This window comes from Pyrgilauda ruficollis, unplaced genomic scaffold (genome assembly GCF_017590135.1).
Source record: "Pyrgilauda ruficollis isolate IOZ18807 unplaced genomic scaffold, ASM1759013v1 scaffold165, whole genome shotgun sequence".
Lineage (NCBI taxonomy): Eukaryota > Metazoa > Chordata > Aves > Passeriformes > Passeridae > Pyrgilauda > Pyrgilauda ruficollis.
In genome coordinates, this window is record NW_024515320.1 from 1,924,034 (window position 1) to 1,939,511 (window position 15,478).

General features: G+C 53.0%; 1 protein-coding gene across 2 annotated transcripts; it reads right to left on the reverse strand.

The window, feature by feature from the left end:
* Positions 1-458: 458 nt before the first annotated feature.
* LOC121351382 (chymotrypsin-C-like) lies at positions 459-5,230 on the reverse strand. 2 transcript variants are annotated; one of them, XM_041463493.1, is made up of 8 exons: positions 5,120-5,230; positions 4,950-5,041; positions 4,764-4,861; positions 4,556-4,681; positions 4,325-4,461; positions 4,095-4,240; positions 3,783-3,935; positions 459-532 (listed from the first exon to the last, which is right to left on the reverse strand). In XM_041463493.1, the coding sequence occupies exons 1-8, from the start codon at positions 5,157-5,159 to the stop codon at positions 515-517; spliced, it is 810 nt and encodes a 269-aa protein (XP_041319427.1). In that variant the 5' UTR covers positions 5,160-5,230; the 3' UTR covers positions 459-514. The 2 variants fall into 2 exon arrangements, with proteins under 2 accessions (XP_041319427.1, XP_041319426.1); XM_041463492.1 differs by lacking the exon at positions 459-532 and adding an exon at positions 2,886-3,695.
* Between the last annotated feature and the right edge of the window lie 10,248 nt (positions 5,231-15,478).

The following is a 15,478-nucleotide window of genomic DNA, read 5'->3' on the forward strand; positions in this document are numbered from 1 at the left end:
TGCTTAGAGAATCTGTAACGGACTGCACGTACACATATCATATATAAGGAGATCGATGTATCAGTGGCGTTGGAGCTCTGATTTGGGACTGCGGTCCCCAGACTCCCGGGCCCTAAATAAAGCACTGCACAAAGCTTACGAGTTTTGTGTCTCTGTTCGGGCAACATGGGTGTCCCGAGCTCTCATTCCCAGGAGTGGGTAAAGATCACTTTTAACATGTAATTTTTATGTAAGTGATTGTATGAGTACTTCAATTTCAACAGTGAGGTAAAAGTTATGAACTTCGTGAAGTTTTATTGTATTGTTTCAAACTTCCCCTTATTCTCCCACATTGTTAAATACTTAAAAAACCATCCTATTCACATCCCATAGAGTGTATATAATATGTTAGACATTTAATAAAAATAAAGTTTACACTTCCACCACATCCCCCTCTCCCAAAAAACCAGCAAGACTAGTTCAGCATTTTTGCTTTTATCTTGGTCTACAGTGGTATCTCCACAATGCCGTGTCCTCAGTTCGTGCTCATTTTCTGCCAAAAAGACACAGGGGGGTCACGGTAAGAGCCTCAGTGGGGCAAGAACAGCCCCTGTGTGGGGGCAGAGGAAGGGGCACCCACCTCGTTGATCCAGTCGATGTAGGCAGACACCCGGGTGAAGACTGTGTGGGAGCCTGCTTTGCTGTATTCCTGGTCACATCTCATGGCAGTCCCTAGGGAGAATATATTTTCATAGGGGCACTGGCATTGTGCCAGCGTCAGACCATGACAAATTTTTATGTAAGTGATTGTATGAGTACTTCTATTTCAACAGTGAAGTAAAAGTTATGAACTTGGCAAAGTTTTATTGTGGTCTTTTAAACTTCCCCTTATTCTCCCATATTGTTAAATACTTCATAATGGACACATCCTATAGAGTGTATATAAGATGTTAGACATTTAATAAAAATAAAGTTTACACTTCTTTAGACTATCCTGTAGATTTACTGTGTCAGTTATAAATTGTATGAAAAGAATATAACAATAATTGACAATTAACATGGAAGCATAACAAATATTTGTCAAACTCTATGCAGCCATAGAGATTAAAAGTAGTTGAGGCTGAAGTCACTCGGTTTGTTCAGCTGGAGGAAGCTGAGGTCAGACCTCAGTGGAGGCTGCAGCTCCACCCGAGGGGCAGCTCTGCTCTGTGCTCTCTGTGACGAGGGACAGGACCCGAGGGAACGGCTGGAGCTGTGGCCAAGGACAGACTGGATGTTAGAAGAAGGTTCCTCACCCAGAGGGATCACAACCCTTCACCACCTCCTGGGCAGGGGGACACTGGCTATTGGGGTGACACACACTGTGGGGGTGCCCGTGCCTGGCTGGGGCAGGGCTGATGCCCCAGCAGAGAGGCTTGTGGCACTGTGGGGCCTTGTCCAGGGCTCCTCCGTCCACCAAAGCCCCTCTGAGGATGGGACACAATGCACAAGTACACGCACAACAGGCTGTGACACCAGGGTCCTGCACTCCCAGCCCAACCAACCGTCCCCATGGCACATGTGGGTCCATGCAGAGGGGACAGGGGCACCCCACAGTGCCCAGCTTCCCGTGGGCAGCCTGGAGCTCTCCATCCAAGCCAGCAGATCCTGCTGCCAATCCCACTCCAGTGTCCCAAGCCCCTGGCCCCATCCTGCTGTGCCTTACGCTTCTTTAGGTTATCCTGTAGATTTACTGTGTCAGTTATAAATTGTATGAAAAGAATATAACAATAATTGACAATTAACATGGAAGCATAACAAATATTTGTCAAACTCTATGCAGCCATAGAGATTAAAAGTAGTTGAGGCTGAAGTCACTCGGTTTGTTCAGCTGGAGGAAGCTGAGGTCAGACCTCAGTGGAGGCTGCAGCTCCACCCGAGGGGCAGCTCTGCTCTGTGCTCTCTGTGACGAGGGACAGGACCCGAGGGAACGGCTGGAGCTGTGGCCAAGGACAGACTGGATGTTAGAAGAAGGTTCCTCACCCAGAGGGATCACAACCCTTCACCACCTCCTGGGCAGGGGGACACTGGCTATTGGGGTGACACACACTGTGGGGGTGCCCGTGCCTGGCTGGGGCAGGGCTGATGCCCCAGCAGAGAGGCTTGTGGCACTGTGGGGCCTTGTCCAGGGCTCCTCCGTCCACCAAAGCCCCTCTGAGGATGGGACACAATGCACAAGTACACGCACAACAGGCTGTGACACCAGGGTCCTGCACTCCCAGCCCAACCAACCGTCCCCATGGCACATGTGGGTCCATGCAGAGGGGACAGGGGCACCCCACAGTGCCCAGCTTCCCGTGGGCAGCCTGGAGCTCTCCATCCAAGCCAGCAGATCCTGCTGCCAATCCCACTCCAGTGTCCCAAGCCCCTGGCCCCATCCTGCTGTGCAGAGAAGCCACCTCCACACATCACCTGACTGGCGGGCCTTTAATTGCCTTTGGGGTGATCCCTACAGTTCCTTTGCCATAGCACATTTCCTGTCCCTCCAAACCATTTCCCACCCTGCATCCCTCTTCACCTGCTTTGGTCACGCTGACAATGGCCAGGGGGTCTCTGGAGAGTCCCCAGGGGGCTCACACGGTGCCAGGGCTCGTGCCAGTGCTCTTGGGCCCCGGTGCAGGTGCCAGTGTTGCTCTCTGGGCTGGTGATGGTGCTGCTCAATGGCCCAGTGGCACCGTGGCTCCTAAACCAGGCACCGTCCATCACGTCCTCCACCAAGCCTGAGCTGCTGCCGTCCATCCCTGCTCGCTGTGCTCCTCCTCCCCAGGCCGTGAGGATCCTGGCTGGGCTCCAGCAGCCACGATGGGATGATGGTGTGATGGATGGCTCTGCCCAGGGGCTCACGGTGCGGTACCCACCCGCACTTCACGCACTTCCTGGACAGCTCCTTCACACCTGCTCCCACCTGGAACACGCTGCCTTCTTCCTGGAGAACTTCCCTGTCTCCTCCAGGGCAGCCTGGGCTCCTCCTGGCAACCCCACAGTTGGGGGTCCTGTCAGCTACCCACCACCCACCTGGTTCCTCCAGCCACCACAGAAGGAGATCCAAGGTAAGGTGCTCTGCTCCTGGGCCACGTCACAGGTCCTGTCGTTGGAGCCGGCAGTGCCATGCAGCTGCCAAGGGCTCCATCTCCAAGAGAGCTCCTGCAGGCAGCCCTGACTCCTCCCAAACCTATCAGACTCTCAAGCTCCCCAAGGCCAAGCCAGTTCCCTCAAGAGCCCCATCTGAAAGTCAGCCCTCATCTGGGCAGTGCCGGTGAGGTCCCCTAAAGCTCCCCCTGGGAGCTGCCAAGTGTTCCAGATGGTCCCCAAGGGCCAGCTGGGTTCCCTGGAGGTCCCCTGAAGGAGCCGGACAAACCCCAGCCCCTCTGCCATCAAACTAATTGCCAAAGCTCAAGCCCCTTGCCTCAGCCGTGGCTTGAGGACTGGAAGCATCTTGCAGGATGTGCCCGACAGCCTCCCCAGAGTCCTGCCCAGCCCCACTGCACAACAGGGACACCTTCGCCAGCACACAGGCAGGACCTTGGCATCAGCAGACCCAGCCCTGGATGTGTGTCCCCAGCTCTAGTACATCTCCCTCTCCCAAAAAACCAGCAAGACCAGCTCAGCATTTTTGCTTTTATCTTGGTCAACAGTGGTATCTCCACAATGCCATGTCCTCAGTTCGTGCTCATTTTCTGCCAAAAAGACACAGGGGGGTCACGGTAAGACCCTCAGTGGGGCAAGAACAGCCCCTGTGTGGGGGCAGAGGAAGGGGCACCCACCTCGTTGATCCAGTCGATGTAGGCAGACACCCGGGTGAAGACTGTTGGCTTCCTTTTCAAGTTGCAGCTCCGGCTGGAGCCGAAGCTGACGATGCCCTCGACCTCCCAGACCCCGTCATCGCGCTGGCAGTTCAGGGGGCCTCCAGAATCGCCCTGTATGGAGAGACAGTGTGGGCCACTGCTCCTGGGCACCCTGCCAACACTCCCCTCATCCCTCCTGGCCATGCACCACCATGGCTCCATCCCCTCTTCTCCCTGTGCCCAGGGTTCCACAGCGTTTTGGCACCCACCACGTGCAGTGCCCACACTCACGTTGCATCCAGAGACGACGCCGTCACCGCCGGCACACACCATGGTTCTGCTCACGTCGCTGCCCCACCAGTCCCACTTGGAGCAGGTCTCATAATCCACCACGGGCAGCAGAGCCTGCTGCAGAATTTCAGCCAGGGGCCCGTTGGCTGCAATGAGAGCCAAAGCTCGTACCTCACACCCTGTGCCCGCATCCCGCTCCTGAAGACCCCCCCCGGGGACACCCCACTTACTCCTCATGCTTCCCCAGCCGGTGACATAGCAGGGGTAGTCGTTGGGCAGGACCTTGTCAGCAGCTGGCAGGCAGGCGGCACGGATGTTGTCAGTCTCCTGCACCTCCTCTGCCAGCTTGACCAGGGCAATGTCATTGCTGCAAGGAGACACGAACCATGGTCCCTGGCCATGAGAACAGGGTCCCTGGCCACAGAACCCACAGCCCACCCCTGATGCACCCCATCCCCTACATGATGTAGTAGGAATCCCAGTCCTCATGGACGATAATCTTCTCCACAGCCACGGCTACAGAATCAGCCTCATCAGCCTTTGACACGTCCTGCCTGCCCAGCGCCACACGGTAGGTCATGGAAGAGCTGCCAGGGAGAGAGGGGGTGTCAGTGCCCACAGATATCTCATCCTGCGGGTACAGATGCCCCCCAGCACCCCAACACCCACCTGATGCAGTGGGCAGCTGTCAGCACCCACTGGGGGGCAATGAGGGTCCCGCCGCAATAGTGGCTCCAGGACCCAAAGCGTTTGTACTGCAGCGAGATCTGCGAGGGCAGAGGCACAGGGTCAGAGCAGAATGTCCCCATCCCTGTCCCCATCCTCGTGCCCATGCCTGTCCCTGTGCCCCCTCACCTGCCATGGCCAGCTGTGGGCTACAGCGTCTTCACCGCCCACCACGCGGGAGCTCAGCAGTGGTGGCACGGCCGGCTGACCGCATCCATAGGCTGTGGGACAGCGGGCAAAGGGACATCAGAGGCTGCCTGTGCCCCCTGCCCTGACCCTTGCCCATCCCCTGCACCTACCGTAGCCCAGCAGCACGACGAGACAGACGGCTCCCAGCATGGTTGTGTGGAGCAAAGGTGCCGCAATGGGGCCGCTCACCCCTCTTATAGTGTCCGGACTGCTGGGGACCTTGGAGTGGCCCTGCCTGCCGCTGACATGTGGGGACTGTCCCAGGCTGTTGGCACAGGGGCCCCTCAGCCCCATCACCTGCTCTTATCGCACTCACCGTCCCACCTGGGAATGGTCACATCTGCCCGTCATGTGCTGGCACCATGCTGGGACATGGTGGGGACACCTGGCCCTGCTCTGGGAAGGGGCAGGTTGCCTCCTGGGGCACAGGGTCCCTCCTGGGGCACAGCTGTTGGGCAGCCCCCCACCTATGATGGTGTCAGTGAGGAGCTGGGCAGCCCTGCTGCCCCCCAGCCCTGAGCACTGACTCCCCCAGGACACTCTCTGCCCCCAGCCCCTCAGTCCCCCAGGGATAAGGTGCTCCCTTTCCCAAAATGCTCATCACTGGGTGTCTCTGAGTGCCTGTCAGTGTTTCTTCACCGTGTGTACCCATCCTTCTGGCAGGTCTGGGTGCTTGTTCCTGACGGCTGCCTTGGCTGTGGCATCATGGTGGGTGCCGGTGGTACATTCTATGCTGGGGAAAGCCTGGGGGCGAGTGGCTGTGCCATGTATGACTACCAAGCGCATGCATGAGGATGAGGGTGGCTTTTGCTTTGCTTTATGTTGTCATTTTGGATTGTTGTGTTTATGGTTTGAAGCTGTGGAAGTTTATTTTTGGGGGTTCTTTTTGTATCTTTGTATCTTTGGGTGGTGTGTGCCCCAGGACAGGGTGGGTGCCAGTGCCCACACGCGTCTGGAGAAGAGCACCTGGACACGTGTGGCTGCTTCTGCCAGAGGGAGCCAGGGCCGCCCAAGCACCCCAAGGGCATCCAGCAGGAGCCAGGATGTGGCTGGAATGGCCTTGCCTCTGCCCAAGTTTTTCCAAGAGCTCAGTGGCACATGTGTCCCCTTCCCCACGGCCTTGCAGTGCGAGATTCTGGTTTGCCCTGTTCTGTGTTGGCTACTTTTGCAGAGAGCACCTGGGTGTACAGGTGGTGCTAGCGCTGATCCTATCTCCCCTGGACCTGTTTTCCTTTGGGCAAAGTGACCCTGCACTCTTGCCCTTGTTTATTTCCCCAGTCCTCTCACCAAGGGAGCCTTGGGACTGGGGTGTCGCATGGGCTGGGGGGGCAGGGAGCTGGTGCTTGACTTTGGGCAGAGATGGCTCCATCTTGTCCTTTTCCTTCTTCCGTGATGTGGATTGCAGTGGCTTGTCCCTTCTTGGGACATCCTTGGTGGAGGTGAGAGCAGAGCAGGAGCACTGCAGTGGCACAGTTGTGGTGTTGGGGTGTGTGGTGGAGCTGGAGGAGAGTGGGGGCTCAGGGAGAGATGGGGAAATGCTCTTTTGGGCTTACTCCATGGGCCCCAGTGCTCTTCTCCCTCGCCTTGTGTTTCAGTGCTGGATGCCTGTCCTGGTTGGAACAGCCAGGTGTCTGATAAGGAAGGCAGGAGCCTCCCCTGAAATGGACAATATAAACCTCCTACCTCTGAATTGTTATAATTTTGAAAGTAGAAGGCTCTCAGAGGAGGATATGGGAACAGGAATAACAGTTCTTTACTAGGAAAACAAAAAAAAAATACAAATGGAATAGTACAAACAAATAAAGTGTGGACAGAGTCAGAATACAACCTGACACCCTGTGGGTCAGGGTGGTGGCAGCAGTCCCATCCCATGGTGGCTCAGCCCTCCTGCAGTGCCAGGTGTGGTACTGGTGGAGCAGGGATCCTGGAGAAGGGTGTAGTTTTCCTCTGAAGGTCCAGGGCTGCTGGAGATGGGCCTGGCCTTTCTCTGGGAATGCAGGGGAGAAGAAAGCTGCTCCTCTGGGAATCCAGTGGGGAAAGGCTGACTGTGGTCTTCCAGATCACTGATTCTCTCCAGATAGGAATGCTTGGCTCCTCCCTCTGGGCAGAGCTCCTCACAGGGGGATGATATAATTTTATAAGTCATGTGGTGAGACTCAGTGGCCCATGAACAGAGCCTATCTCTTGGAGAGAGGATGGGTTGTGGAAGAGATAAAGAAAACTTCCCAATGAACAGAAGAGAACTGTTCCACAGACAGGAACAGAATACACACACCCATTTCCAACCTAAGACATTATCTACCCCTTATTCTATTGCTATCTGTATCATGCCCAAACAAATGAACTAATTCTACGCAATGAAATCTTAAGCACAGTTTTCACTTGCGACTGGATTTCCCAGTATGGTACACAAGAGGCTTCTCCATCTTTCTGCATTACCCACCAAGTGTTACCAGGTCCTTGAGCAAAAACAATGCCACTGATGGGTTTGTCTTTGCCTGAGGTGGGATTGACCCAAACAGTCTTTCCTAAAATACCTTTCACATGTACCACAGGGACTTTATCTCCATCCCCTATGTGCAAGGTTTCACACTGGGCAGGACCAGCTTGATTGATGGACCCTCAGGTATTGACCATCCAAGGTGGCTTTTGCTAAGTTCAGTTCCCAATTTCTGAAGGTTCCCCTGCCAAATGCCTTCAGGTCAGTCTTAATTAGTCCATTCCAGTGTTCAACCTTCCCGGCAGCTGGTGCATGATAGGGGATATGATCTACCCATTCAATACCATGTTCCCTGGCCCAGGTGTTTATAAGGCTGTTCTTGAAATGGGTTCCATTGTCCGACTCAGTTCTCTCAGGGGTACCATGTCTCCCCAGGATTTGCTTTTCAAGGCCCAGGATGGTGTTCTGGGAAGTAGTGTGAGGCACAGGGTAGGTTTCCAACCATCCTGTGGTGGCTTTGGTCATGGTCAGCACATACTGCTTGCCTTGGTGTGTCTGGGGCAGTGTGATGTAGTCAATCTGCCAGGCCTCCCCATTCTTGTACTTGGACCACTGCCCACCATACCATAGGGGCTTCACTCGCTTGGCCTGTTTGATGGCAGCACACGTCTTACAGTCGTGGATAACCTGAGAAATACTGTCCATGGTAAATCCACCCCTCAGTCTCGTGCCTACTTATAGGTGGCATCTCTACCCTGATGGCCTGAGGCATCATGGGCCCATTGAGCTTGGAATAACTCTCCCTTGTGTTCCAGTCTAAGTTTATCTTTGACACCTCTATCTTTGCTGCCTGATCTACCTGCTCATTGTTTCAGTGATCCTCATTAGCCTGACTCTTGGAGACATGGGCATCTACATGGCGGACCTTCACAGGTAGCTTCTCTACCCGACTGGCAATGTCCTTCCATTCATCAGCAGCCCAGATTGGCATTCCTCTACACTGCCAGTTGCCTTTTTCCACCTTTCCAGCCAGCCCCACAAAGCATTGGTGATCATCCATGAATCAGTATAAAGGCAGACTTTCTAGACCTTCTTCTAGACCACTTCTGTCTCTCAGCAATGTCCACGGCCTGTTGAACGGCCTTGAGTTCAGCAAGTTGACTTGATCCACCTTCTCCTTCGGTAGCTTGTGTAACCTGTCAAGTGGGGCTCCATATGGCTGCTTTCCATTTTCAGTTCATCACTACGATGCGACAGGAACCATTAGTGAAAAGGGCGTAGCGTGTTTCCTCTGCTGGCAGTTGGTTGTATGGTGGAGCTTCTTCAGCATGTGTCACTTGCTCTTATTCCTCTTCATCAGTGAGACCAAAGTTTTCACCTTCCAGCCAGTTTTCAATTATCTCCAAAATTCCAGGGTGATTCAGGTTTCCAATATGGGCGTGCTGTGTGATAAGAGTAATTCATTTGCTCCCTGTGGTGTTGGTGGCATGGTGGGTAGTGGGAACCTTTCCTTTAAACATCCACTACAGCACTGGTAGTCGGGCTGCCAGGAGGAGTTGTGCTTCTGTGCCAATCACCTCCGAGGCGGCTTGGACTCCTCCACAGGTGGCCAAGATTTCTTCTCTGTGGGAGTGTAGTTGGCTTTGGATGTTCTGTAACTTCAGCTCCAGAATCCCAGTGATCGGCCTTGAGTCTCCCCAGGCAGCTTCTGCCAAAGGCTCCAGGACAAGCCATTGTTCCCAGCCGCAGAGCAGAGCACATTCTTCACCTCTGGTCCCATCCTGACTGGGTCAAGTGCAACCGCATGAGTGATTTCCTGCTTGATCTGGGCAAAGGCTTGTTGCTGTTCAGGGCCCCAGTGGAAATCATTCTCGTGGGTGACCAGGTAGAGAGGGCTCGCAATCTGGCTGTACTTGGGAATGTGCATTCTCCAAAATCCTATGGTGACACTGTTGAGTCAGGGACGGAAAGAAAGACTCCAGTCTTCAGGTGGATCAGAAGGCTTAAGAAGAATCTTTATTAACAAGAAGCAGTGAGTTTTTAAAGTCTCACTCACTAGATGGGACTGGATTGGTCTCAAAGTAGAAAACGTCTCACATTATTTGTGACTATGAATAGCACGCTGTAAAGAACCATAAGGATAAACAATGGTTACAGAGAGATAATAATTGTTTGAATTCTTTCATCTAAGATTCCCAGGCTCAGCCTGGGAGAAATTGTCTCTGTTCTCTCTTCAAATGAACTGAGAATATCCACACTATGGCACCTAGGAAAGTGTTTTCTTCTTGCTGGTTGGTGGAGACGTTGTGGTCTTGTTGAAGACCTCAGTGGGAATCTGACGCCGTCCATCTTGCCACTTTACTCCCAGGAACTGGATCTCTTGGACAGGTCCCGTGACTTTGCTCTTCTTGATGGTGAAGCTGGCTTTTAGCAGAATCTGGATGATCCTCTCTCCTTTCTCAAATACTTCTGTTGCTGTGTTCCCCCACACAATGATGTCATTGATGTACTGCAGGTGTTCTGGAGCTTCACCCTTTTCCAGTACAGCCTGGATCAGTCCATGGCAGATGGTGGGGCTGTGTTTCCATCACCGGGACAGTCGGTTCCAGGTGTACTGCACACCCCTCCAGGTGAAAGCAAACTGAGGCCTGCATTCTGCTGCCAGAGGAATGGAGAAAAACACATTAGCAATGTCAACAGTGGCGTACCACTTTGCTGCCTTAGACTGCAGCTCGTACTGGAGTTCCAGCATGCCCGGCACAGCAGCGCTCAGCAGTGGAGTCACTTCATTCCAGGCACGATAGTACACAGTCAATCTCTGTGCTCTGTCAGATTTAGGCACAGGCCAGATGGGGCTGTTGAAGGGTGAGTGGGTTTTGCTGACCACCCCTTGGCTCTCCAGTTCATGGATCATTTTGTGGATGGGGATCACAGCATCTCGATTCATTCAGTACTGCTGGCGGTGCACCGTCAAGGTGGCAATTGGCACTTGTTGCTCTTCCACCTTCAGGAGTCCTACTGCAGATGGGTTTTCTGATAGTCCAGGCAAAGTGTTCAACTGCTTAATGTTCTCAGCCTCTACAGCAGCTATTCCAAAAGCCCACCTGACTCCCTTTGGGTCTTTGCAATAGCTGTTCTGGAAGAAGTCTGTGCCCAGAATACACGGGGCCTCTGGGCCGGTCACAACAGGATGTTTCTGCCACTCCTTCCCAGTCAGGCTCGCCTCGGCTCCCAACAGGGTCAGTTGCTGCTATTCCCCCCCATCACCCCAGCAATGGAAACAGGTTCTGCCCCCACGTGCCCTGATGGTATCAGGGTACACTGAGCACCAGTATCAACTAAGGCATCGTATTTTTGTGGCTCTGATGTGCCAGGCCATCGGATCCACACCATCCAGAAGATCTGGTTTTCTTGTGCCTCTTCCTGGCTAGAGGCAGGGCCCCTCTAGCCCTGGTTATTATTTCTTTCCTGGACATACATGGTAGAGGTACCTTCAAGGGGATCTGACAGATCATACTCAGCAGCTTGGTCATGGGAGGTTAGGCTACCTTCACTTTACTGGAATTCCCTCGGTTAGTGTTTCCCTCCTTGAGCTGACACACCTGTGCTGCCAGGACAGAAGTGGGTTTCCCATCCCACCTTCCCATGTCTTCCTCATGGTCATGCAGGAAGAACCATAGGTCAGCCCCTGGGGTGTACCCTCTCTCTCTAGCTGGGGGACGTTGGACTCTGACTTTGGGACCTGTGACTTGCATGGGTGCTGCGTTGATCTTACTCACCTCCTCTCTCATCTCCCTCATCTCCTCTGTGAACTCCCTAATTACAGCAGAGACATGAGCCTGCACTGGGCCATTGATCACACTCTCATAATTTCTAAGCTTGTTGGTGACAGAGCCCACTGTCTCTCGGTTGGTATCAGCATTAATCATTGCAATGAAGGTGGGGTATTGAGATGGCCCCAGATCTGCCAGACTCCACAACATTTGCCCTGTGCACCTGACCTTATCAGGGTCATTATCATGCTGTCCATCCTGCCCAAAGAGTACCTCCAATACCACCACTTCTCTCAGCTGTTGGATCCCTTCCTCAAGGGTCTTCCAGTGCATTCTATGGTGGTGCTCCTGCATTCTCTCCCTGTGGACCAGCTTCTCTCTGACATTCATTAAAAGCCGCTCCCAGAGGGAAAGGGACCCTGGCTCCCTTACAAAAATCTTATTCATACCTGAATCCTCGGTCAAGAGTCCCAAATTCCTTGCCTCACCACATCCAGTTGGCTGCCTGTACCCATAAGGTCCCAGACCTGGAGTAGCCAGGTTATATAGGCCTCATGTCCCCGTTGTACAATGTCTTTGTGCAGATTACGGAGACTTTCGTACGTCAGGGACTCAGTGATGATCTCAACCATTGGCTCCTCTGTGGGTTGTGAGGGCCCTCCATTCTTACCCTAATCTGGGTGCTCTGATTTAATCTTAGACCTCGTTTCCACAGGGGCGACTGCTGCTGGCTGTGACTGCCTTTGCAGTTCAGCTGGAACCTGGACAGTTGTAACATCTGTGGGTTCTACTGCTGCACTATTAGACTATCTCTTTGAGGCAGGGGGAGGGTTTCTCACCAGCTGGGAAGATGTATTCCTTCAGCATCTGGCCCATCTCACATATCTCCTTTACCAGAACCTATTGGAGTGAGAACGTATTGGAGTGACTGACGGGACTGCCTTGGTCTGTCTGGTCTTGGCTGCTGACCGAATAGGGGCACCTGTGGTGTTTTGTGCCCAAAGACGCTATTCAGTACCTGTGGTCGCAGCTGAGCACGTGGGGACAAGTCCAGGCATGCCCCGAGCTCCAGGGCTTGCGGGCTGGAACTTGCTGTTGAGGGGGTCACTCCTCAGGCCTTCCTGAGCTGGTGGTTCTTTTAAGACGAGGTGAAGAAAGGAGCAGGTCCTGATGGAGAGTTTTTAATCCAGAGTTTTTATTTCGGTGGCACAGCCTCTGAATCTTGCAACAACTCCAACAAACTCTCCAACAGAACTCTCCACCCAAACCCCTACCTTGTGGTCTGCTTGCCCTTTTACCTGGGGACTCGGCAGGGGAGGGAAGACAGGGACCACCAACCAGGTATGGGGGGAGGGGGTCTCAGGTGAGAGGGACACCTGGGTGGACCAATGGCCCCCCAGGGGGTGGAGAGCATCCTTTGAACCTGCCAATTGCTCAATGCTCTCCTTGGAATTTCTGGGCTGATAGACAGTGCCCAGCAGGAGTCAAGGGGGGCGAAAGGAAGAGTGATTGACAACCCACCTGGGGAAGGAAATTTCAGGGAGAAACCAAGGGAAACCGAGGCAAGCCATGACATCACACCGCAACAAGAACCCCCACCCAATTTGGGTGGTTCATATCTGAGGGCTGTGCGGCAGGCTCAGGCTTTGGGGCAGCAGCATCCCTAAGGTCTGGTGTAGTTGTCAAGGTGGTTATCTAGGTTAATCTTCCTTTATCTCTGAATGCTAAATAGAACAGGCATATCAGTAACACCAAACATTGTATGATATCATTAGTGTTTAGAGTGGACCTGAACCCTTTGAAAACTGAAAGGGCAGACCAAAAGAGATGGCTGAAGAGTTGGGAGAAAATTTTCCCTGGTGTGATTTCCTCACAGGAGGTACCATTATTAAAGTAACCCCAAAACCATAGTTAGTGTGTAATAGCTGTGAATCCATGTGCCTGCTTTCCAGAGGAAGTTAAAAATACATGAATTCCTCACCTTATTAACCCATAAAGCAAAATGGATAAGAGCCACAGCAGCCTTAGTTATAGGACCCATGTTTAGATAAGGGCCTCCAAATGGAAGAAATAGAGCCACAAGCACATGCCACCCAAACCACAGTAAGCTAGACCACATGGCGACACTTAACGAGGTTTCTATATCAGCAAACAAAAATTAGGTAACTAAAGAACTGTTATTTCATTTATTCACTCTTTTTCTCTCTATATTCTCTAGCCCCACAACAGGCACCAAAAATCTGCCTTAGTTTCAAAAGAGAGGTGACTGCTTAAGAAAGGCAGGAGCCTCCCCTGAAATGGAAAATGCAAACCCCCTCCCTCCAAATGGTTAAAATTTTTAAATTAAAAGGCTCTCACGCAAGAATATGGGAATAGGAATAACAGTTCATTACTAGGAAAACAAAAAAAAAAAAAAAAAAAAAAAAAAAAAAAAAAAAAAAAAAAAAAAAACCCCAAAAAAAAAAAAAAAAAACAAAAAAAAAAAAACCAAACCAAAAAACCCACAAATGTAATAGAACAAACAAAAAAACTATGGACAGAGTCAGAATACAACTTAATACCGTGTGGGTCAGGGTGGTGGCAAGCAGTCCCATCCCATGGTGGCTCAGCCCTCCTGCAGTGCCAGGTGTGGTACTGGTGGAGCAGGGATCCTGGAGAAGGGTGTAGTTTTCCTCTGAAGGTCCAGGGCTGCTGGAGATGGGCCTGGTCTTTCTCTGGGAATGCAGGGGAGAAGAAAGCTGCTCCTCTGGGAATCCAGTGGGGAAAGGCTGACTGTGGTCTTCCAGATCGCTGATTCTATCCAGATAGGAATGCTTGGCTCCTCCCTCTGGACAGAGTTTCTCACAGGGGGATGATGCAATTTTATCAACCATGCAGAGACACTCACTGGCCATGAACAGAAGCTATCTCCATGGAGGGAAGATTAGGTGTGGGAGAGATAAAGAAAAAAAGAAAACTGCCCAATGAACAGAAGGGAACTCTTCCACAGACAGGACTACGGAAGAGACTTCCCATTGAACAGAAGAGAATGTTCCACAGACAGGAATAGAATACACACACACCCATTTCCAACCTCAGACAATGCCCCTGAGGGGTGCCCAGGATGTGGACTGGCACCTTGTGTCAGGGCAGTGCTTCCCTGTGCTCTGTGCCATCAGCATCAGGGTGCTGCTCAGTGTCAGGGGAGTTTGTTCATGGGTCCCTGGGTGTCCTGAGCTCTCATTCCCAGGAGTGGGTCAAAGATCACTTTGAACATGTAATTTTGTCCTGGGTTGAGAAGGAAGTGAGTTTTTTGGGAAGTTGAGGTCAAAACCAATCAGTGGTCAGATTTGAATATTGGCAGCTGGTGTGGCCCCTGAAGACATGGACCGCCTCTGAGAACACAGGGGGTTAAAAGGCAGAGAAGTCGCAGGGAACTCTCTTGGTTCCGGTCCATGAAAGAGGTGGGACCTCCCCTGCCGGGCTGTGTGGCGGAGGGGAAGCCATGCGGCCTGGGGGAGGTAGGCCGGAGCCTTGGACAGAGAAGGGGGGTGAAGGCCTTGCAGGATGGAAGGGTGGAGGAGCCCTGAGAGGCATTGGGCAGCCCCCTCGGGGGACAGAGAGAGAGGGAGAGAGAGGGAGAGCCGGGGCCTGTGCTACCTTGGCATTTGATCTCATGTGCTGGCAGCTTGGCTGGCCAAGAAGAAGAAGAAGAAGAAGAGGGGGTGCGGGCCGAGAAGGTGCCCGGCAGCCGTGGGAGTTCTGGGCAGGCAGAGCCCAAGATTTTAACCCTTTTGTGGGATGATGGAAACCTTACAAACGGTGATCCTCCTCCCCCACAGTGCCCAGCTTCCCGTGGGCAGCCTGGAGCTCTCCATCCAAGCCAGCAGATCCTGCTGCCAATCCCACTCCAGTGTCCCAAGCCCCTGGCCCCATCCTGCTGTGCAGAGAAGCCACCTCCACACATCACCTGACTGGCGGGCCTTTAATTGCCTTTGGGGTGATCCCTACAGTTCCTTTGCCATAGCACATTTCCTGTCCCTCCAAACCATTTCCCACCCTGCATCCCTCTTCACCTGCTTTGGTCACGCTGACAATGGCCAGGGGGTCGCTGGAGAGTCCCCAGGGGGCTCACACGGTGCCAGGGCTCGTGCCAGTGCTCTTGGGCCCCGGTGCAGGTGCCAGTGTTGCTCTCTGGGCTGGTGATGGTGCTGTGGCCATGAGAACAGGGTCCCTGGCCACAGAACCCACAGCCCACCCCTGATGCACCCCATCCC

Bases quoted from the DNA above. Each gene is read 5' to 3' on its own strand.
- LOC121351382 (XM_041463493.1), bottom strand. From the start codon at position 5,159: ATGCTGGGAGCCGTCTGTCTCGTCGTGCTGCTGGGCTACG. The intron at 4,862-4,949 runs GTGAGGGGGCAC...CTGCCCTCGCAG, and splicing joins CCCACAGCTGGCCATGGCAG to ATCTCGCTGCAGTACAAACG. The intron at 4,682-4,763 runs GTGGGTGTTGGG...TCTCCCTGGCAG, and splicing joins ACAGCTGCCCACTGCATCAG to CTCTTCCATGACCTACCGTG.